Source organism: Anomalospiza imberbis, chromosome 7, assembly GCF_031753505.1.
Source record: "Anomalospiza imberbis isolate Cuckoo-Finch-1a 21T00152 chromosome 7, ASM3175350v1, whole genome shotgun sequence".
Lineage (NCBI taxonomy): Eukaryota > Metazoa > Chordata > Aves > Passeriformes > Viduidae > Anomalospiza > Anomalospiza imberbis.
In genome coordinates, this window is record NC_089687.1 from 27,338,411 (window position 1) to 27,361,218 (window position 22,808).

The 22,808-nt window shown below is 38.5% G+C and overlaps 1 protein-coding gene and 1 long non-coding RNA gene across 4 annotated transcripts in view; both read right to left on the bottom strand.

The window, feature by feature from the left end:
* Positions 1 to 19,447, bottom strand: part of AOX1 (aldehyde oxidase 1) — a 38,459-nt gene extending 19,012 nt beyond the window's left edge. Inside the window, exons 1-17 of one of the 2 annotated variants that reach the window (XM_068196222.1) lie at positions 19,364 to 19,447; positions 18,366 to 18,423; positions 17,315 to 17,411; positions 15,086 to 15,194; positions 14,411 to 14,537; positions 13,467 to 13,528; positions 12,788 to 12,868; positions 11,896 to 11,976; positions 10,669 to 10,813; positions 10,404 to 10,496; positions 8,529 to 8,680; positions 8,193 to 8,286; positions 7,371 to 7,480; positions 5,820 to 6,004; positions 4,511 to 4,673; positions 3,208 to 3,300; positions 1,053 to 1,222 (exon numbers count right to left, since the gene is read on the bottom strand). In XM_068196222.1, the coding sequence (XP_068052323.1) occupies positions 1,053 to 1,222; positions 3,208 to 3,300; positions 4,511 to 4,673; positions 5,820 to 6,004; positions 7,371 to 7,480; positions 8,193 to 8,286; positions 8,529 to 8,680; positions 10,404 to 10,496; positions 10,669 to 10,813; positions 11,896 to 11,976; positions 12,788 to 12,868; positions 13,467 to 13,528; positions 14,411 to 14,537; positions 15,086 to 15,194; positions 17,315 to 17,411; positions 18,366 to 18,423; positions 19,364 to 19,423 (1,880 nt within the window). In that variant the 5' untranslated portion in view covers positions 19,424 to 19,447. Of the gene's footprint in view, positions 1 to 1,052; positions 1,224 to 3,205; positions 3,301 to 4,510; positions 4,674 to 5,819; positions 6,005 to 7,370; positions 7,481 to 8,192; positions 8,287 to 8,528; positions 8,681 to 10,403; positions 10,497 to 10,668; positions 10,814 to 11,895; positions 11,977 to 12,787; positions 12,869 to 13,466; positions 13,529 to 14,410; positions 14,538 to 15,085; positions 15,195 to 17,314; positions 17,412 to 18,365; positions 18,424 to 19,363 lie in introns of both variants that reach the window. The other variant, XM_068196221.1, reaches the window with a different exon arrangement.
* Positions 19,448 to 19,549: 102 nt separating this feature from the next.
* LOC137477624 (uncharacterized) lies at positions 19,550 to 22,044 on the bottom strand. 2 transcript variants are annotated; one of them, XR_011001103.1, is made up of 4 exons: positions 21,978 to 22,044; positions 21,502 to 21,576; positions 19,977 to 20,096; positions 19,550 to 19,653 (listed from the first exon to the last, which is right to left on the bottom strand). It is a non-coding gene; the product is annotated as an uncharacterized lncRNA (long non-coding RNA). The 2 variants fall into 2 exon arrangements; XR_011001102.1 differs by lacking the exon at positions 21,978 to 22,044 and having other exon boundaries at positions 21,502 to 21,950.
* Between the last annotated feature and the right edge of the window lie 764 nt (positions 22,045 to 22,808).

The window sequence follows — 22,808 nt, forward strand, 5'->3', positions numbered from 1 at the left end:
CCATTAGATTGCCTGAACTACATTGGTTTAATAAAAATCACTGCACAATTATGATGTTACAACTGCAACTTTCTAAGACCTCACAGCCTAAACACATATTGCAAGATACAATTACTCATCTTCAGATGGAAGATTCATGTAGAGAGATATAAAAGAAGTTATAAAATCAGTATAAATAGTGAGGGAATGGAAATGTCTAGGTGTCTAGAAGGATCAGAAGGAGCAGCAGAAAGTCTATAGGAATAGCATGTTTTATAGCATCTACTTCAGCAGGTCATCAGATTCCAGCACATGTGCAGGCATCTTCTCTGGACACCCAGATCAGGATACAAAGGAGACTGAATAGATCCTATTGACTCACAGAGATGGGGGTGATACCACCTCAGTGATGGGACCAAAAAGACATCTGCAAAACCCAGCACTAACCTAAGAATAAGCCAGGAAATATTACAAGGACTCAGTAGCTAGAAGCCCCAGTCCTACCTGTCATGACAATTAATCCTGACTAGATCACTTGAACATGTCTTGGTGCCGGAATGTTGAACAAATTGCCAGGATAGGTGTATCTAAGCAGCATAAAAGCATACACTAAAACAGTTTTCATACAAAATAAAATCCTCTTCTCCACCCTTTTCTCCTATAAGCCTCATATGAGCTTTGCCACCTTATTGCTGCAATGTTGCCACACTATTTCCTACATTTTGAACAATTTTCTTCTTTCATCATAGAGCTGATGTTTCAAAGCAGTGTTGGTAAAACTAAATCTTGAAGTCCGCTTGCACTGCACAGCTGAGCACTTTGTGGAGGTAGCTAGGCTAGCTCTGGGCTGGTTTATGGACCAGAAACAGTTCACCCTTACTAGTACAGTAAAATAGGGTGAGACACTTAAATCCCAACAAACCCTTCTACTAGTGTAACAACACTGCTTCCAGCATGGATTTGCCTGCAGGTATCAGGCATGCTGTTCTGTACACACAGTTCATTAGTTTCTCTAAAAACCTCAGGCAGCAATTCATGACAACACTTTCTTCAGGTCCATTTTGAACACTTACACAATCTTAGCATGAGCTCTGGAACTAGTGACAGCAGCCAGGAAAAGCTCCCCATCCACAGAAGGAAGGTCATCAATGTAGACTGCTTCACCAGTGGCGTGCTTTATCCCAGACTGGTGCATAATGGGCCGTCCTACAGGGTCCTGGGGAGACTGGTTCGGCTCTACATCCTGAACAGTCAGAAAAACACACCCAAGCACACCCCCAGTTAAAAAAAGAACAGTCCTGTTACTCTTACAGTGATCAGAAAATTAGATTAATGAACAACTGCTCATACTATCATCTTCTGGTTCAATATTGAAAGAGATGTGGCTGCAGGAGGTGACTGCTGCTGCTGGGAATTTCTTTCTCCTCTTTTCTTCTCCTAAGGACCCTTCAGAGAGCACCACACAGGTTTGTTTACCTGGATTTTTTTTCCTTAATTATTTACATCAAAGTGACAAACCAAGCACTTTTTCAGAAGGACATTTTCCTCCGTTACTGAATAGTGTAATGAAGCTTTGATAATTTTCTGAATTATTCTCACAAGATTCTGCTCTGAATGTTACCAGTGTCAAGTGGTGTACTATGAGCTATATGCAATGATTTCTAAGATTTATCTTCCTCACTGAAAGAGTGCAACTGATCATGTAAATCAGTGAAAAAACATTGCCTAAATATTTTCTTCCCAATTATTTCTTTGCACCTGGGTATGAATTTCGTGTCTTATTAATCTTACTTTGCTAAGTTTTTTTTGAAAATTAATTCAGTGTTTCCAGTTAAATCTGCCACGTCAACTAATGTTGCCAACTTCCAGAATACCTTCCCAATTTTTTTGTCAGTATTCATGCTAACTTTTTCCTTTTCTACATTTAGAATTAGTTAATTGCTTACAACTTCAAATGTTTTTACTTCTAAAGCTTCCAGCACACAAGTGTTCAGGCTACACACTTCTATTTCTTGCACTTGCTGGCACACTGTCTGCTTTTGGCACAAAGTCAAGAACAAACACTCTTCACTTGACTGCCTGAAGTTCCTCAAATGGATGTCTCAGTCAAACCACTTCAACATCTCCACCACAGAATGACAACATATTTGGATTTCAGGATAAGCATTCTTTTTTTTTTCATCTTGATTTTAAAAGCTTAATAATGTCCAAATGAAGGAGTGCAGGCAAAAAATATGGCCTTACAAAATCTAAAGAGACATTTAAAGTAGAAAAACTCAGATTTTCTGGGTCTCTAAATTTCTATTGCTCAGTGCCAATTTATACGAGTAACAAAATTATTTAAATTTCTGATGTTCAGTCACTTTATTACAGATGGGGAATAAACTGAAGAAAAGTCACAGAGAAATAGTCCTCTTGATCCTGGCTCCTCTTGCTGCCTCTTGCCTTTTTTTTTTTTAAATAACAATAATAATAGCTCTGAAGGAAACTTAAGATAACAATTTGAACAAATTTGAAGTGTTTAAAGCTAAGGTGTTTTTCTAGGGAATATCCAAAAATTAAAAGAAAAACATATTTATCTATATTTAATTTGAAATTTTCTTCAGGTTTTCAAAAGTTGGTATTTTGACTTGTGTATTGAGTGTGTCAAAATATCAAAAATCCTTGCAGATGTTTCCACCACGAACTATTTATATGGGGAGCTCAGAAAATACCAAATGTGTTCTTTGCTGCTCTCTACTGTTGATTTAGGACAACCTGCTTGTGTTAATTTGAGCACACAATTACACACCATCTTAATTCCTATATCTACAGTAAGACCTAAGAGCCCCCTGAGGATCTTCAAACAACAATACTATAGCTATGCTATAGTATATATATTATACCTGGTCTTTTCAATTTTTTTGTTTTTTGTTTTTTTTTTTTTCCATTTCTTTCTAACTGGCTTGCACACTGCAATAAACCAATTTTAAGCAGTCTGACAATGGAGTTTGCTTAGCATATTTATCTTTAAAAAACTGTCTACAAGAAGTGAGTATACCCCAGAATGTATTTTTACAAAAAAGTATTCTCCAAATGAGATACAGTTAAAATCAACCACTAAAAGTCTTTTGCTTCCAGTCCTTTGGAAAATCTGAACCTGACCTTCACACCAAAGCTCATGTTTGAACTGTGACTTTTTACCTAGTTTTATAAAGCACAAAACAATGTCAGAATGAAATCACTTGCCTGATATATTTGGATACTCTGGGGCATTCTGGTTTTGAAATCTTGTAGGACACTCCCATATTCCATAGGAATGCCAGGATAATGGCAAGGATCCTGAAAAGGAAGTGAATTACTACTAAAATTCACATTTTGAACATTACAATTAGAAAAGCCAACAACCAAATCAAACACAAAATCTTTATACAGGAAATGCTTTCCAGCCTCAAACTAGAAAGGCCCTAAAACAACAATCTGAAAACATGTAGAGGTTTTAGATGACATTAAATACTATTTTAAAATATATTGGATTCAACAAATATGCTTTTTAAAGTAAGCAACAAAGTAGGGACAGACAGAAGAGTTTTGTTTTGATGTCTGATCAAAAGTGGCTCAGAATCACTCCTGGTACTAAACAATTACCTAGTAATGGTGATTTAGATGGAAGAGCTCAAGGTAACACAGAAGAAAATTGTAAAAGGGATATTTTTTTCTGTGAGAACATATTTAAAACAAAAATTAAAAAAGTAAATTACACCTAGAATGTCTTGGCAAGTGAAACTCATCTCCCAGTCAACAGCACATACTAGAAGGAGGGTTGATTTAATATCTACAGGCTTTTTTCCAAAGCCTTTATTTCTATTTCATCTATTTGTGTTTTGAACTATAGACAGAGTAAGATCTCTTGTATACTGTCTTTGGGTCTGGGAGCTTGCTAACCGGTATGTTGTTGTATTAGTATTGCTCAAACGTCTTTTAAAGCCTTATGTGCAAGGTAAAGATATCTGAGTACCTAAAAGTTTAATGGGCATCTCTCCATCAGTCTCTTTTGGAGTTAAACACTTAGGTTTTTGTGCAGCTTCAAGCACCAAAGACAATGATTTAGCACACTGTACAAATTGCAAGCACTAACATATAGCAAGAACACCCCTTTTATTTGCTTGCACAAGAGCAGACATGGGGAACACTTGGTTTGCTCAGACTGGAGGAGACTCAAGGGAGACCTGAGGTCTTCAACATCCTCACAAGGGAAAGCGGAGGGGCAGGTATTGACCTCTTGACTGCTGACCACTGAGAGGACTGGAGGAAATAGCATTAAGCCGGGAGGGGAAGAGCTTTAGGTTGCACATCAGGAAGAGATTTTTCACCCAGAGAATGTTTGAGCACTGGAATAGGCTCCCCACCATAGTGGTCACAGCCCCTAGCCCGAGTTCAAAAAGCATTTGGACAACGTTATCAGGCACATGGTGCCTGTGGTGTCCTGTGCAGGGCCAGGAGTGGGTCTCCTGTAACTCAGCATATTCCATCATTTTATGAACTAACTTACCATTGTCTTCAATGACTGTGATACTTCCAGGAAAAATCTGTAGAAGAAACTGACCATCAAAGTTTTCTTATAGTCTATATTTTCATCACCAGCTGAGCCTGGAAGAGCAATTTCTTTAAGAACTAGTCTGCATGCTTCATCCAACATTTGTTCATTCCAGTGTCTATTAGGAAGAATAACAGATACAATTAGACCATGACGAATAAAAAATAAATACCAATTGAAGTAATATATGTGTATCATCAACCACAGACATAATCCTGCTCACAACGAAGCCAAAATATTGATTCTAATAATGTCTGCAATTTTTAAAATGGTGTAGAACAATATTGCTCACATAGCTGAGCTCCCATAAGTAAACTGAAATAAGTGCTATGCCAGCATTTTTAAATAAACAAATACATAATTAAACAAATCCTATTACAGCTTTAAAGCTGCTTTAGCAGTCTTACTGATTCTCACCATATTGCAGATACTATCCTATATTTGAAAAACAGTAGATAAAGATAGAGATGCAAAATGTAGATACTTTCAAGGGATCTAATTAGCTGTTACATTTTCTGAAAGCGCTGTCTTCTTCAAGTATCTCAACACTGTTAATTCTCCATAGTTACACAACCGCAGATACCAAAATATTAAGTCTGTTAGACTAAATTTAATCATGTTAAGCATCAAAAAATGGTGAGCACTTCAACTAATCAAACAGTTGCACATCAAATACCAAAAAAGGCCACTGGGGTTTAATTTAGTGCTGTTTTTATGGTGCTTGAATTTGCAATTTTCTTCCTCCAAAACTTGGAAAGGTGCTGCAAACTGGGAGGGAAAGTCAGGGACTAATTCCAGAGATTATTGGGACTTTATAGATGAAGAAATATTGAAAAGGTGAAGACTTGACTGGTGCTTCTAACTTTATTGGGCACATCTGAAGTTCTCAAACTTTGTATCTTTTAGAGACAAGCTGAAGGACTCAAGAACACCAAAGAGAGGATTATCAAATGTATGGGATAGAGAGTAATTTACCCAACCTTGAGTTTAGGTGCACAATTGACTGATGTATACATCACCCACTTATCTCACAGGTAATCTCTCTTATCTCTCTGCATAATTCACACTGGAGTTGCACCTCATGTGCAAACTACAAAATGTAACAATCCTGAAATTCATCATTAAGGCTTGATCATTCATTTGAACATACAAAGCATCAGCCAGGCAAATGACATCTTTCTGTACTTTCATGTCCCAAGGAACACGAACCCAAGCTTTCAAAGTCCCTTTGTTCAGAGACACACACAAGACAGAGAAATTTTACCTTCCAATAAGTGCCCAACAGGTTTGTTTTGCACAGACTGTCGTCATGACAGCTCCTCCATAGAAAATGCTTAGATCCTTTATAACATCTGTACCTTCTTCAAAAAGGACCCTTATCCCAGCATTGGTTATCGGAAGAGCATTTTCTCGTCTTGGTGCTTGTCGAAATGCAGAGACATACTCCCCCTGAGCAAGGTCACACAGAAGTGCAGACATGTAAGTATCTGAAAGTAGAACTTGTTACTGTACTATGTGAAGCAAGAGAACAGAAAATGAAGAGCACAAATTAAACTTCCTGTCTATTAAAGACCATGCACTTTCTTCTCTTGACCTTTCAGTAGCTTTACCATCTTTGATTTTCTAGCAGCTCACACCCAATCCTCCATCACTTACACAGTTCAGATGACATAGATTTTTCACGGCAGATAACTGGAAGACAGGGATTTTGTGGAGCTGTATTTATAACAAGACGGTAAGTTTAGAGGCTTCATAGCACTGCCAAACTTCAGTATTCAGATAACCCGTAATTCTCTTCTAAGATCCCATATCCACTGTTGTATTGTGTTTTTAAGTTTCATGTTTTTCTACTAGTTCTGTAATGGTTCATCCCTTTACCCCACTTCTCCCACAGTTTTACCCTGAACTACCCCTTTCCTTGTTAGTCAATCCCCCCCCTCCTTCCCTGATGTCAATCTCCCCCCAGTTTGCTGGATCATTCCCCACCATGTGTCTCTCTCCCCACCTTCCACTCCCCCAGACATTACCATTGGTGGGTGGATGATCTCCTCCCATTTTTCCACCCCCATTTATATTGTGCTGCACAGCCCAGTCTGGGGCTTCAGTCGGTTGGTTCCCTTGGGTTGTGGATCTCCCCGGAGATCTCCTCAATAAACCTGGACCTAAGCCCCTACTGGAGTCGACTTCTTACTTCCACCATCGTTGCAACCATCTCACCCCGCAAGGCCAAAAAGCTTTGCCGCCCTCCTGACGCACAGGAGAGCATCCCCCACCATCCACTGTGCCAGAGCGAGCTGGGATTCCCCAAGTGGACACAAGGAGTGGCACAGCAACAACCCACTCTTGCTAACCCAATACGAGTTAAAGACTATTATTCAGTTCAGCAACATTTATGGAACCACCACACACACATCCAATCTTATCCCATTTTAAAGAAAAATCCTCAAGAGATGACAATGCTTTACCTATTTGATGCCAGCCATATCACAGGTGAGCAGCCTGCTTTGGTGAGCACAATGGCAACTTGTACAGGACCCCTTTCCACAGGGGATCTAGACAATTGCTATTGCCCTCACCATTTCAGGGCAAACTTTTTTCTGAATATTACTCTTTATGTAGCATCACCGGCTACCTACTGAGTTGTGCTTTTTGGCTGGAACTGGGAGATAGTGTGGCACTGAAATGAATAAATTGTAAGGAATTCAGAAAGCGAGCAGTAACAGTGCTGGTTTAAACAGAAAAATTATGCCCCTTCTTGCTCTTTATTTCATAGTCTTTAACTCTGCATAAAGCAAATCTAAAACTAATAACCTACCTTCCTAGAAAAAGGAATATGGATAGAGACTAAGATCTCTTCTGGTGTAATGGTATTGTTACCAATTCCATCTGCAAAAATGTCACTCAGAAGAATCTGTCGCCTTTGTCCTAAAAAAAAACCCAAAAAAACTTCAAATCCAGAAAATTCCATACAATTGCGCAATTAACGCAATATCAACAGTATTTTAATTGGCAAGAAATACCTGCTGCCTTCCTGAATAAATAACCACTACAGAGCTTACATAAAAACTATCAGTGATATGTTCTATAAATTGAAATGGTTGCTCCATCTTCCATAACATCACAATATCAGATTCCTAAAAAAGCACCCAGAGGTCAATTTCCATTCTGTAATCCTCCCTTCCAATACTGCCATGATGATCCCACCCTCACCCCTGTCAATCTATTCCAGTTCTCTGCAGCTGCTGTCATAACTACCTTTCCTTCTAAAACATACAAAATGAGGAAGTAAACTGAGTTGTAAAGAACTGCTGCAAAAGTGAAAACTTATTAGGAAGGTGGGGCTTTTGTTGTTTAGGTTTTGGTTTCATTTCTTCTTTTATTTGTTTGCTTTTCCCCTGAGATTCTGAACATTTTCAGGAGTCCAGAAAGAAATAAATGCTATTTCTTTTTCCCTTCTTTTTTTTTTGATATTTTATTCTGAAAGTGACCATATTTGTTATTCTATGATACGTACTATGACAGTTAAATTTTTCACAAGTGAAGATGACAAAATTCTGCAAGGAACCTTAATCTCTTAAGATACCTTTGAACACTTAAAACCTCATTTACGCTAAAGAGACAGGCTATTTCCTCCTACCTCTTGAAGCCAGATTGAGCATGCAGTTGCTAGCTGCCAGAACAGGATTCAAGTCTGAGGTTGATTTTCTACTTATGATGTTTCCACCAAATGACTTGAAAAAATAAAGCAGTTTATGTTACCTTTCTCTGTAATCATCGTATTTTTACATTAAGTGATAATATGACATGTGAAATATAAGTATATTCATACATATTGAAAGCTACAAAAAGACGTATTTATAGAAAATTCATGGCAAAATCAAAATAAAAAATACAAGTTCTACATGTGGTCAGGATCAATTTCACATTTGTTACAATTTTTTCAAACTGTAATTGCAAGTAATTCCCAACATACAGCAACATTTCTTATCTGTTCTCCACCCAGAGTTCTCAATTGCCGCAAGACAGCACAGAAAACCCTGGTCTTCTCTTCAGGGAACTCGGCAATTGCATTTGTCAGGATGTCTTTCACTAGAGAGAGGCTGCAGGCAGCTCCCAAAGTTAATCCTGTAACCAAAAGATTATGAAAGTGTAACATGTCCATTGCTTTACTGCCTGGGTTTTAAAGTGTGTTCAGACTGTAGAGTCAGGACAGCTCATGTGAGTGAAGGCAGATAAAAGGAGAGGGGCCTTTGCATTTTAAAGGAACTAAAACCTTCAATTTCAGGAGACTGAGGGTAAAATCCCTAGAAATTATGAAATAGAACTAATACTTCACTTCTTCTGCTGAAAGGGAAATTCCCTCTCTGCTTCCAGCTGCACATCACAACTGCTTCCCTTGCACCTTGCTTGGACTGAATAAACGTTTAGGAGAGAATTTCAAACAAAGGTGAGTCAGCTTCAAAATGCTTTCAATAGACTCTTCCTATTCTTAAGCATGACTTTCATCCTAATTTCATCTTGCTTTGCATATGTACATTCTAGTCATTCTTCTAAGGTGTGGGTAGGTAGCATTGGCAGCAAAAACCCAAGTAGTCCTAACAATGAAGACAGTATAATTTTTCCCACTAGAAAGAGAACTCATGTATTTACTTGAGAAGTTTTTTTGTAAGATTATATTTCTAATTTTTTTTAAATGGTACACAGTTCCCTTCTATTAAAACCAATTATTTACATAATAAATGAATGTTTTTAATGAATACTGGGATTCAATTAAATGTATAAATGAAAATATAAATAAATTTAATTAATTTTAATAAGGCAAAGTAATATTAAATTTTGTGTATTTAAAAGAAAAAAAATAATCAAAACTTATTTTGCATGTAAATCTGATTAAAGAGAGGAAATGCTATTTCTGGCTGGCAAACAAAACAGCATATCTCTTGTTTTAAAACTAGTAAAGTCTCACCTTCAAAAACCTAGGTTTTAATTACACACTTTAAAGAAGGAGTAAGCATTCTTCCAGCTTCTTTTCAATTCCTAGCTACTCTTCAGCTAAGAACAAACTGGTCCAGTCATCCAGTCTTTGAATAGAACTGGATGACTGATCAGAAATAAAATAGATATTCTAAATGAAATGACAGACCTGTCAAACACAGTTTACCACTTCAAAAAAAGTGGCTTCAGGCATATAGCAAGTAATTTCATCAGATATGACTTTCCTTAAAACTTTGGCTATAAGCTAGTACAAGGCAACTTTTATTCAATTACTTTAGACTATTATAGTAAGTTGAGACCTGTTCTAGTTGTAGTTCTAATCCACCAGAAATTATTTAAAACCCAAAACCTAATCTAACTAAAAAAATCTCCATGCTTATTATAAACATGTAAGTTGAGGTACAAAATTTCTAACCTATTATAATTAATGCTGTTATGATTGAGAACAAGATAGTTAATGCATATCAGCGATGCCAGTTTAATCACAGCCTCTTTTCTAATGTAACCAAGCATGCCACATGCTAACTCTCCCTGTGGTGCTGTATGGGTGTCTCTCTGGTATTCAGCAGAGCCTGGTACAGCAGTCACAAAGCACATCCTGCATGACTGAGCACCAGAACCAGTATTACCAGAATAATCACCCTCACACTAAGGCCCAAGATAATATTGCTGGTCAGCCCTGCGCTGCCTCAGGAAGACAAAGCCATCCTGCACTGTGTTGTTGGCAACAGCCCCCTTGACCTGGGAAAAGGCCAAGCACGCTTAGGAATGAGTTGCTCAGCACTCTGGAATAGTGCAGCATTCCTTACTGCAAAGAAATGTTCTATTTTGTAAAAAAGTAAAGTGCACTGACCATCATCTGTGTATTTCAGCACATTCAGATCTGGGATCCTTGCAGGAGCAATAAGAACTGGATGGAACATACCTCTGAATTTCATGTCAGGTCCTACAAGACAGGAACAGACTCAGACAAAAGGCTTTTCCATAATAACAACAACTCTCACATAATGGAATGTAAGCTTAAGGATGCAGATGCAAAAAGAATGACAAACATAGCCCCACTCCCCTCATGCACACTGGAACTAAAGCAACAGGAGCCGCCCTGATCACACACATACCCACACTGGTGTTCCCAACCACAAGAGGTGCTTTAGGGTGGGCGGCTTTCAGATCCAGCAGTTCATCCAAGCTTACAGGAGAAATCCATGTTACTCGCTCCCCACGAAAAAACAGAGTTCGTTTTGGCTGATTTTCTGCCATTCTCTGATGGAGAAACATGGTAGATTTAAATATTTAGACATGTAGACAGAAGTTAGGTTTAACAGACACTAGACTGAAAGTCAAAAACATTCTTAAACAACAGCAATTCTACATAATCCCTTAAAATTGGACAAAAAGGGGACAGAAATGTTATGCTGGCTAATGTTTGCACAGTGGTGAAAGTTGAGACTGTGTGGGTGAAATGTCTTCAAGTAATTCCAATGGGCTAATAAACAAGAATGAAAATAAACAGCCCCCTAGCAAAAGATGTAGGGATAGATACTACAATTGCTAAAACTGTTAGAAAAGCAATAAAAAATACTTAGGAAGGTATTTGCCCACTTAGCTTGCTCGGAGAGCACCAATGGCACTGACAGCAGCATCCTCTTGTAGATTATGCATGCACTTAAGTGCCTCTGGCTGTTCTAGCACTGTTCACTGATTACTTGGAAACAGCTTGTGAACCAGTACTGGTACAAACACACAGTCAAGAACTCCTGTCCTACAGTTATCAACCCTTCTCCAGAAGCAGTCAGCAAATGATAGAGAATCTGGCTTTGAATCTCTACACTGATAATAAAGTAAAACAAACAGCATTTGGTTTTTTGAGGGCAAATATTGCTGTCAATAATTAAGGATGCCTAACACTTTCCACTCCAGCTGTTTATTTCTTTGGCATACCTTAATCACTGGGGCTAAACACCCTCTGATCTGGGTGGCCACCTGAGAACAGACTAACAAAATTATTAAGCCACAAAATTGTTAAAAAGCCACAAAAAGCCACAAAAATGTTAAAAATTGTTCGCCATTCAGTTTGCTGCAAAGTATTTGTATCTTCAGCTGGTGGACTGAAAACCCAGTTTAGGTTGCTTCTTTATCTTCTCATCGAACTCTACAGCTTCATTTTCCCAATATGACATTTTTTTATCTGTGAATATTCAGTAAGCTTACTGGGCAAAAAAACAAAAAGGGGTATAATAACATCAAAACATTTTGACATTTCTTCTGGTGAATTACAGCTAAGCAGGACTTAAGAACGAATTCTGAACAGAGCATCAGAATAGTCTATAAGCAGCAAAAGGTACCATTAGTTCTGGAGGGAATATAAGCTCCTGGGTGGGATCCAAGGGCTGGAATTCATCTGTTGAAAACAGGCTGGTGGGCACCTTAAAAAGAAGGCAAGCAAAGACCAAGAATTTTCTCTCATCATTAATTTCATAAAACAACAATAAAAGCAAAGCCAAACCAATAGACTGCCACCGAAGTCAGTAAAAAATTAGTCATTATCATTTGGATTTATTTTTAAATCACCATGCATCATTTGGAAGTGCTGAGATGAAAGAAGTGTTCATAACATTTTCTTAAATTTTACTGTTAACACAAATGACAGTGCAGAAGCAAGCAACTGAAGGATGAAGTACAGGCTTCCTGTAGTTCTACTATAACCAACTAGTTTCATGCCAACCTGAAGTACTCAAAACCCAAAGAAGTAGATCAGATATTACTGAATGAAAGTTAAGAACAAGGTGAAATATTTGTATGGGTAAGAGGTTTCATATAAAATCACAATCATAGCTCCAATTTTTAAGAGTGTATAAATTCTTCAGAGTCAAGTCAGCAGTTCCCCTAAGAGACCAGTACTTAGTGCATCAATGATCACTGATTTAAGCAAATTTCACATATGCCCTAATGTCTTTCACAATATAATTCTCACTGTATTGGTAGAGCTCAGACCATTAATATTACTGAACCTGAAGAACTGTTCAAATCTCACCTCTGGAGATCCAAACTACCTTATACAAACTATCTAACACATCAGAGCCTCCTCATACAAATATACACATAGAATCCTCAATTTTTCAAAATATTTCCAAATTTCTTGTGAGGAAAAATATCTTATTTATCAAATACTATATGCAATATTCTTTCTCTACATTTTATATTGAAGTAGGGCCAGTAATATATTTAAAACTTTACCTTCTCTTCATTGTCAAACAAATCATCTTCCTGATCCAAGCAACATTTTCCATTTGTTTTCCTTTGACAACAAATGGATTCCTAAAATAGGAAAATCCCATTAATGAAATACTGCCCAGAATGGCAATGAGTTAAAGCTCAGAAGGTAAGAGTGACTCTGAATTTCAATAAAGTCCTAGATGAAGTTTAATAACAAGTTGAATTAGAAAGATTAAGTGTTAAAGGAATGATATTAAAAAATAATTTTAAGTCATCAAATGTTGACATCCTTAATACAAAATAATTCCCACTGTGTAGAATTCCTTTGTCATTTTGAGAGCAGATGTAGATGGTCTGTATTGTTTCCTTTACTAATGTTCACTCCCATTTCTCCTCGGGAGGTTTCTGACACATTGCATCGCATCATAAATGCTAAGAATATGGACTGAAATTCTGCTTTTATTCATGCCAGTACTAACACACAGTAAACACACAGAGTTACTTCAGATTAGTTTTCATAATCCAGGCTAGACACCACATTCACTCGTGTTTATCAATTTTTCTAATGAGTAAGGCCATTTACTTAGAGTGACATCTTGAAACATAGGGAAGGGATGATCTCAGTGAAAATCTTGATGGCTTGTATATGCATATACACTGATGGCCCCAATCTAGCACTCCCATCACCACTACTTCTTACCTTACAAAAGGTTTTACAGGCATCTAGGATTGGCCTGTATCCAGTACAGCGGCACAAGTTCCCTGAAGGAAGGAAATCAGTCAGAAAAAGCTTCACTCTAAAGACCTGCCTTTAGAATGTTGTGTCTTTATGTGAGTCTTGTGTTTTTCAAACTCAAGGAGAAGTGTTAGCTCTCAAAAAGACAAAACAGATCAGTGTCACAAGACTTAGGACCCTGCAACTCCTGACAAAAAAAAGCTGTTGTTTCAAGGGGAGTATGAAATAGTTGAGATCTGCACTAGAGTGAATGCTGGCTACAGCTCAGTATGCAGGAGAATAAGAGATTGTACAGTATTTTCACTCACTCAAAATGTTGTTCTCTTTCCCCCTGACTTTTTATCGAGGTGAAAGAAGCCAACATTACACCTCTAAGCTCACCACACAGCAACAGAAAATGTCTTTGGCTCCACTGGGACTCTAGACCACAACAGATGACATAAGGCTATTCTACCTACAATAAATGCTCACACTTTCCCTTACTGAAGATAGTCTGCATCTCTCTGCCTTATCTGTTTTAATACTACTGCAAAGGGCTGTCCTGCAAGGCTTATTACATTCTCAACACCAGATATAAAGAGACCTTGGAGATGCTCAGATGCAGCTGTTTCTCCAGTATGACATCATTTTTGCACATCTGATTTTAAGCACTTCAGGATACCCATATAGGGATGGTTTGGACACCTGAAGCAATCCACAGCTCCATGTTTCATTTTCCAGGAGAAAAGAATGACAGGGAATACAAGGTCTGCAGCCAGTAACAACACTTCCAGGAAGCGCAGTTTGTAAGAGTACATCCTCCATGCACGCAGACATGTATACTCACACAGACAGGCACTCACACAGACAAAGCACCTGAAGAAATGCTTCAGGAACACACCTGCAAACTAAAAAGTGGCAATATTTACCAGCCAGAGCTGCAATCATCTGCTCTGCAGTTGGTTCTGGGTGGTTTCTTAGCAAAGTGTATATGGACATCACCATTCCAGGTGTGCAGAAACCGCACTGGGAACCATGGCACTTGGCAAGTCTTTCCTGAAATGAAATACCATAAACAACACTCATTCCAGCACTCATCTCCATTCTAATGAATGTTCTCTTAAATGGGGGATGCCATACAAAATGTTGCCTTTGTAATAAACCAGACTTTTTAAGTAAAACACTTTATGCACTACCAAATGAGAATAATTATTTTGGGTGTGATGTTCAGGCACATCTTACAAAAGAAGCTAATTAACCTTCAGCAGACTTCTGTCTTTTTTGCACTTATACTAAAACATGAGCTAACGGGACATTGTCCAAGACGTGTCATTAGCCCAAGGAGAGCAAAGCCTGACCCACTCCAGCAATCATTACATACTAACTACTTGATCAGACTGCAATATTAAAGTAAGATCCATCATGAGCCATGTCATCAGCCTTGATCAATGAACCACCAGAAAACAATGCTGTCCCCTGTTGTCATTTAGCAGGGAAAACAACCATCTTATGAAATCCCTGTGCTCTAAAAGCACTGTCACTAAAGCTATTCCATCCAAAAAAGAAAACAATAATCTTCCTATACAGTGATACTGCACTCTCACCTGAACTGGATGAATCCTGGTTTTTGTACTTCCAACACCTTCCACTGTAGTCACTGCTGCACCGTACAAGGAGCAAATGGGAAGCAAACATGCATTGGCTGAATAGTGTCTTTGGAACATAAAGGAGAATAAAGAACATGGATATTATTTTAATAAACAAGTCTGAGTATATTTTTCAGTCACTCAAGACATAGTTCACACTTTCAAAGCAGTCACTATTAACATTTGGAATGAGAAGGGATCACTTTCTAGCTATGTCTCTTGTCCCTCATATAAAAGCATATCTATGAGGACAATTCAATGGAATTTACATCTTCCTTAATATCTCAGTCTTTTCTAATTACCCTCTTGTCTCTCTCGCCCACAAGGAACCTGTCAACTGTATTTTGGAAGAGGAAGAGAGGGAAGGGAAGACTGGTGCAGCCATTGGAAGGAAGTAAAAAATTACTGCTGCAAATTTATAATCAAAATTATGAGCCAAAGGAAATTCTGATGTAAAGTAAATATCATACTAAATAAGAACAACGTCACAGTATAAGCCACAGCATATGTCACAGGTGAGAAGGCCATCATAGACAAAGTACCATTATCCAATTTCAGAAAGCTTCAACCCATACAGAGTAACACCCTACCGTTTCAGCTATCTGCCCAGAGAATAACAGCGTATCACTCCAGAAGGCTGCAAGTGTCTGTCCCTCTTGGTCCTTAGCCCAACCTTTTATACCCTCATGTTCCTGCATTGCACCTGTGTGCCCTCTGTTCCCTTTGGTGGTTGCTCAGTGCACCTGGGCACTCCATGGCTCGTTGCTGTCAATGCTGCTCACCTGCTTCTCACAGCTGTGCCCATTGGGGATGAGGCTGGGCTGCAGCCCCACTCCCACCCACCACAAACTGTGTACCTACAGAACAACATACCAAAATGAAATTTCTTCAAAGCATTTCATAATTTCAATAAAATTATTTGGTTTGTTAATACAGTTGAAATTTTTTTCAGGAGTCTGCTTCAATATTTTCTCTTTCATTACCTTTAAACATTTTCATTTGTGTTGCATTCCAATGTAATGTAACTGTACAAAAGGACAACTGGAATGTTTTTTTTCCCCACCAATAAACACTTCAGTGCACAGTGCTATGTAACCATTTAACATTTTGACTGGAGTTTTCCCAACTTAAAAGCAATTTATTCCAGTTTTTAGCTTAATGAAACTTTGGGTTTGAGTTTCAAAATCTTTCTTTCTGTGGGTGGGGTGTAATGGATGGAGTTCAGTATTAAAGGGCTGGTAAGACTCACACTTCTGCCTACCCTACCTTCCCACCAATTGTATGACAGTATGCTGGTTTTGGATGGGATAGAGTTAACTTTCTTCACAGTAGCCAGTGTGAAGCTGTGTTTTGGATTTGTGCTGGAAATGGTGCTGATAACACATGGATGTTTAGTCACTGCAGAGCAGGGCTTACGCAGAGTCAAGGTCTTTTCTGCCTCTCACCCCACCCCACCAATGAGGAGACTTTGGGACACAAGAAACTGGGAAGGGACACAGCTGGGACAGCTGACCCAAAATGACCAAAGTCATATTCCATGTCATATTGCAGCATGTGCAGCATATAGAGCTGAGGGAAGAAGAAGAAAGGGTTGAAGTTTTGGAGTGATTGTGTTTGTCTTCCCAAGTAACCATCACAGATGATGGTGTCCCGGTGGTGCCTGGACATCTGCCTGATGATGGGAAGTAGTGGGTAAATTGCCTACTTTGCTTTGTTTGCACAAGCAGCTTTTGCTTTATCTATTAACCATCTCTTCTCAGTCCTTGAGTTTTCTCCTTTACCATTCTGATTCTCTGCCCCACCCACTGGGAAGAGTGAGTGAGCAGCTACATGGTCCTCAGTTACCACCTGGACTTAAACCACCATAAAGACCTGCAGGTAGGAGCCACATTCCAGTGCTCAAGCCAAAGGGTCTTAAATTAATGCCTCCTACAGCCTCTTGCAGGGGCTATCAGTATTTATAAGTAAAGCAAGCATTTGAGTATGATAGTTCAGCAAATTTACAATACAGCTGAATCAACAGCAATTTTTACAGCATTCTCCTTTTGGATTAAAGTGACCCTTCCTCTAGATACTTTTGTTATTAAGTACAAGTTCTAAAACTCTGTTTTTAAGGTTTCATATCTGGAAATGGTATCAACAATCATAAAATTTTCTTCAAGTTTCAAAATATTCTGTTGAGGATACCGTATCTTCTTTGAAGCTGGCTCATAAGTTGATATCATCACTGTGCAAGCACCACAGCCACCTCCTCCACAGCCATACTTAGTTCCTGTAAGACAAACTGAAAATGCTCTCATTAGGGAAAATAATTATCTGATTCCATTCTGGGCTTTATTCCACTCAAAGGATTGAGACCACCTTTTTTCCTAATCCCCTAAGGAATACAGAATTTGTTTGGTATCAGCATATGTACTGGACTCCTTTCTATATTGGAATAAAATTTCCAGTGAAAGCAAGATGGACGCTAAGGAACTGCATGATCAAAATCCTCTTCCCAAGAAAACAGAAAACTTGATTATAATTTATTGTGGAAGAGGAGTAAGTTGGGACAGAAAAGGGAAGTGAAAAATACTTCTCCAAGTGAAAACTCAAAAGGAAGAAATATGGGCAAACCAGCTGTATATCTAAAATTCCAGTGGAACGCTAAAACCAATTTCCCAGTTTTTCCCAGAAGGCCCACTTATAGTCAGAATATTTGCCTTACATCTCATCTGAAGGATCACACTTCTGAGAGAAGTGCTCATTTCTGTGAATCTCAAACAGTGGCCAGTCTAAAACTGTGAATCAACAGCTATTTTAATGCTCCAAAGACACCAAAAGGAAGATGACTTTTTGCCCCTCAAAATTCCATGAGCCACAGATTCTCATCACAAGATCTCCCCTTTACCAGGAGAGAGACTATTACAAAGCTTGGGGACTTCTATTCTGCCAAGCTACTGACCACTAGGTTTTTAGACTTCTTTATGAGGTGGGAGGGGAGGAACACAGATAGACACATATTCAATCGTGCCTAATGGCATAATTTGTGTATTTAAAAAGCCAGGCTAAAAATACAGCAGCTCAAACTGAAGAATATATGGACTAAGAAAGATACATCATTTAGTGTAGTTGATTTATCTTAAAGGAATCACAACTTCCTTAATCTGGTAATTAAACCTTGAATTAAAATTTATTAAAATTTTATTTGAATAAGGCTTTCACCAGTGACTTTAGGGAACAGACAAGAAAAGGATACGCCTCTTTCGCAGATAAGCCAAGAGCATTTGTTCAGGATCAGCATTTTTTTCTATTATCTACAGCAAAAAAAAGTAAAAACAAGGTTTTATTAAGAAACCAAGGCTTTTCAAAATTCAGGGCACAGACTATATTCACACAAAGCCAGAAGAGAATCCTTCTCTGCTTCCCTCTCATAGAGCTGCACTAATTGCCAAACACCGCAGGAGAGTTTTGGCTCCTTCTGGAAATTCCTTTTCAGACAGATACATTTCCAGAAAAGAAGTGTTAGGGCGCCTTGCAAGTACTAAAAATAACTGCTGCTCAGTGAAATGTTATACTGAGGGAACTGACCTTCGGCCACACTAGAAATAAAAATGCAGAACTTTAAAGACAGCATAACTAACTAACTAATGATTTGCAGATTTTAAAGTCTCCCTGGCACTCTGACGTACTGGAATAAACATTAGAGGAAGCCTGTAAGGCTATCGGCAGTAGCAATTTCTTTTCCAGTTTTACTTATATTAACCTTCACTTGCTGTATGTAAGAAACTGACAACAGAGAGCAACAGAAATACCCACATTCTTGATTGAGTACAGTATTTCTTATTTGGTCACTTAGAATCAGGTAGTTCTTACAGTTGCTTTGGATCAAGAACCAATCCTTGCAGTATTATCTTTATACTCAATAGTCTGAATTTGGGCACTGAAGTCTTGCTTTCAGTTGTGCCTCTGAAAACCTGACACCACCAAAGATGAGAAGCCAGACACACAAATTAAAAAAGTGGTTTGCTTATCAGTCAAGTTTGATACACAGCTGAAAGTGCGTTTCACTTTGACACGGTTTTTCTCCCAAACACAGCAGAGCTAGCCAAACTGGGTTGCAACCATCCAGCCTTCTTCTGGAGGTTTGTGGGAGGATTCGGTTACACTCGTATGAATAAGTCTAAGGAAGCTAAATCTGTGTCCTTCGGGGTTCCTTCAGGCACAGCAGCCCCTCTCTCTCCGGGCTATACTTACCTTCCTCCCATTCACATAGAAAACGAGCTCCTCAGCCGCCGCGGCCCCTTGCAGTGCCATCGTTCGCAGCAGGGAATCCCGTACAGCTGGACGCGCCTCGTTATGCGGGGCGGGGCGGGGCCGCGGCGGGGCGGGCGCGGAGAGCGGGGCCGACCCGGGCGCAGCACCGTCATTGTTTTCAACGTCCTCAGCTGACTACAAATATTTATTTACTTCAGCCTTGTAAGGTGCTATTTCAGTGTTGGAAAGCTAAGCCATACCTCACACGTTCTCAAAGGACACAAGTGTTCCTGCAGAGCAAAAGGGCAACATTAACACTGCACTGTTACCAGGTTCTTATAATAAAATCACCAAGAGTAATTTAAAATTGAGATAAAACCCAGCAATGTAGTGATCGTGAGACCAGTGGGATTTCTGTTTATATTTGCATTCGCAAAATAATCAGCAGTAAGGTCCAGGTATCATAACCATTTGTAAGGGCTATTTGTGCAGGCAAGAGTTCCTCTTTTTGTATAATCAAAATATATAGAATTAATTTCCTACAAAATTTCAATTATATTTAGTAAACATGAGAAAAAGCGACTTTAAAGCTATAAAAATAAATTCAAATTACCTTATCCTCAGCAAAATTATCCTAATTCCTGGTGATGGCTACATATTGATTTTTATGTCAAAAATAATGAGCTGCTTTTACATCATTTTTCTGGAAAGAACTTCTAATTTATTAAATGACCTGGTAAAACAAGCACATATAGTGAAGGTTCAAAGACAATACAACATTCTCTAAGCTGCTTTTATGTGATTATTTTGTGTAACAATTAAAAGAAATGCAACCTAGGAAATAACAAAGTAAGTTTTCTCTGTGTTCTATTATTGAACATCAATTTGAGCAACAAGAGTGAGGATGGAGAAAACAAGCAAAGAAGGGAAGTAGCAATAATATGATTTTACAGTTACTTAAAATAATGTCTGTGATCTTCAGGCCACTTTCTTTATCTTTTTTTACTTTGAAGGATATCTATACTAAAGGAATTGAAGAAATGAAGGCATAAAGACCTAGGTCTTTTACTTTTATTGAACATTTCATGCTTGTATTTGGGACATCCTAGCAGTCTAGCTGGTAACACCTGAAGCTGTGTGGAACAACAGGACCTTCACTGAAAAAATAATTAAGCCCATCCCCAAAGAGATTATTCATTTTCTGGGAAGATAAAGCATGCACCTCTGTTTCTAGCTTTCAAACCACAGGCAGTAAACAACCATTTAAAAAAACCATTGTGTTTTGCTGCTGCAATGCCAGCACTGGGAACACAAGTTTTAACAGGTATTTCTTGAGGGTTTCTAATGACACAGCTGCTGATGTTGATAAATAGTGGAAGCTAGCAAGAACATTTCAATTAAAAATAAAATAAATAAATTAATTACAAACTTGGTAATAAAAAAAACAAGGGGAAATGCTTAATAATTTCGATGTATACTTCTTTCTAAAAAATAACATTGAAAAATGATAGAATCTATCTTCCCAACCATTTCTGCACTACTTCATAACAGTCTTGGCTAATGGGGTGATGTACACAGCATGTATCAGAAAGAAAAAAGTCTGTCTGCTGAAACTTCCCAGATAGTGTTAACAGCTGTCATGCAGTGCAGATGACATTGCCTGGGTGATGAGGTAAGTTTTTTATTGGAAGAATTTTCATACTGATTGAATACTCTTCGTACTGCAAGGTTCTATATGAAAACACCTTGCTCTGCTTACTGCTGTATATTTACAATCTCTACATGATCTTTGCAACTGGTAACCACAGCTAGACAACTCTCTGTTTAGGGAAGAAATGTCCCCTTTATAAACTATCTCACTAGCGATACATTTAACTCTAAATTCATACATGGAAAGTCCTACAGGATCTTGAGGCAGCTGCCTTAGAGCTACAGACAATAACAAAATAACCACAGCAGAAAATAGCTGTGGTATTATTTGTTTGTAAATAATACATTTACACCTCTTGGTGCTTATGGTTATAGTTCCAGACTTACATGTAGAATGGACACATCTGAAAGTTATATCCAGGAGTGTGTTTTGATATGTATGAGTCCCTTTTCTGTCAAAATATACAGCTGAAATTCTGGCAACTCACAGGAGAAGGATGTGGGTTCCTCCTATTGAACTTGAGATTCCTCTCAGCACATTTCTCCAGCCTGACCAGACCCCTCTGAACAGTGACAGAACCATGGGGTATTTCAGCCACTCCTTCCAGTTTCCGATCAACTGCAGACCTGTGTAGGGTGCACTGGCTCATACAGGTTGTTAGTGAACGCGTTAATCACTGCTGGCAGCAGTGTGAAACCCTAAGGAGCTCTCATGTTTTGCCTCCAGCTGGACCATTTGGCATTAATCACAACCTTCCAGCTTTTCAACTCACCTCAGCTTAACAAATCCATACTTTGTCAGTTTGTCTGTGGAATGTTATCAGAGAAAATGTCAAAATGTCTACTATATTTGAGACAAACATCTAGTGCTCTGCCCTCACCCACCAAGCTAGTTGGAGAAGACTATCCGGTTCATAAAGCCTGATTTCCTGACTGCAAATCAATGCCAGCTGCTCCCAACCACCTTCTTGTCTTTAACATGTGTTAAAGGACTATTTTCTCCATCAGCTTCCCAGATTACAATGTAATCTACAATGAAGGACAAAGAGTACATTTAAAAGAATGTTTTAAAGAATATGTCATATTTTAAGAATATACTTTTAAAGAACATGTTATAAGTTTAAGAATATCAGTTGCACTCCTTAAAAAGAGACATGCTGTATCAGACAAAAGGTCAAGCTAACCAAAGAACTGCTCTCTGAAAATGTCAACAGAGAATGTCCTTGGAAAAGGTACAAAAATTGGTCAAAGGCATAGTAAGGTGTCTCCAGAATCATCTTCCAGCCCTCAAAAATTTGCAATTCAGGAACATCCTGTGCCAGAAATGGTGTTTCTGGTAATTCCTCATAGATTTTTCTTCCATTAATGTGCCTGATCAATTTTTAAGCCTGTGTAAACTGGTAACATCTACTGCATATGCATGAAGAACCACCATCTACAACCAAAATAAGTTAACTTATCTCTATCTCATCAAAAATGCCTCTCTGTTGCAAAATTAACCTGAATTGTAATGTGTAAAAGTTGTGTGGGTAGTAAGTCTCTGGTAGCATCTACAAATCAGATGCTGCCAGAAAACTGTCAGCTGACAGCACATTACGGAGAGCAGAGGGAAAGCAGTACAAAAACCTGAAAGCTGAATGGTATGACATTATTGTATTACTTGTCGCACTGGCACTCTCAATCGGAAACTCAAGGTGTTGCTTTGTCTAGATCCTATTTGCTACTGAATTCCTCCTGCAGTGCTCTTTTCTTCCTTGCTGCCTCTGGCACATACTGTGGGCACTTGACTTCCCTC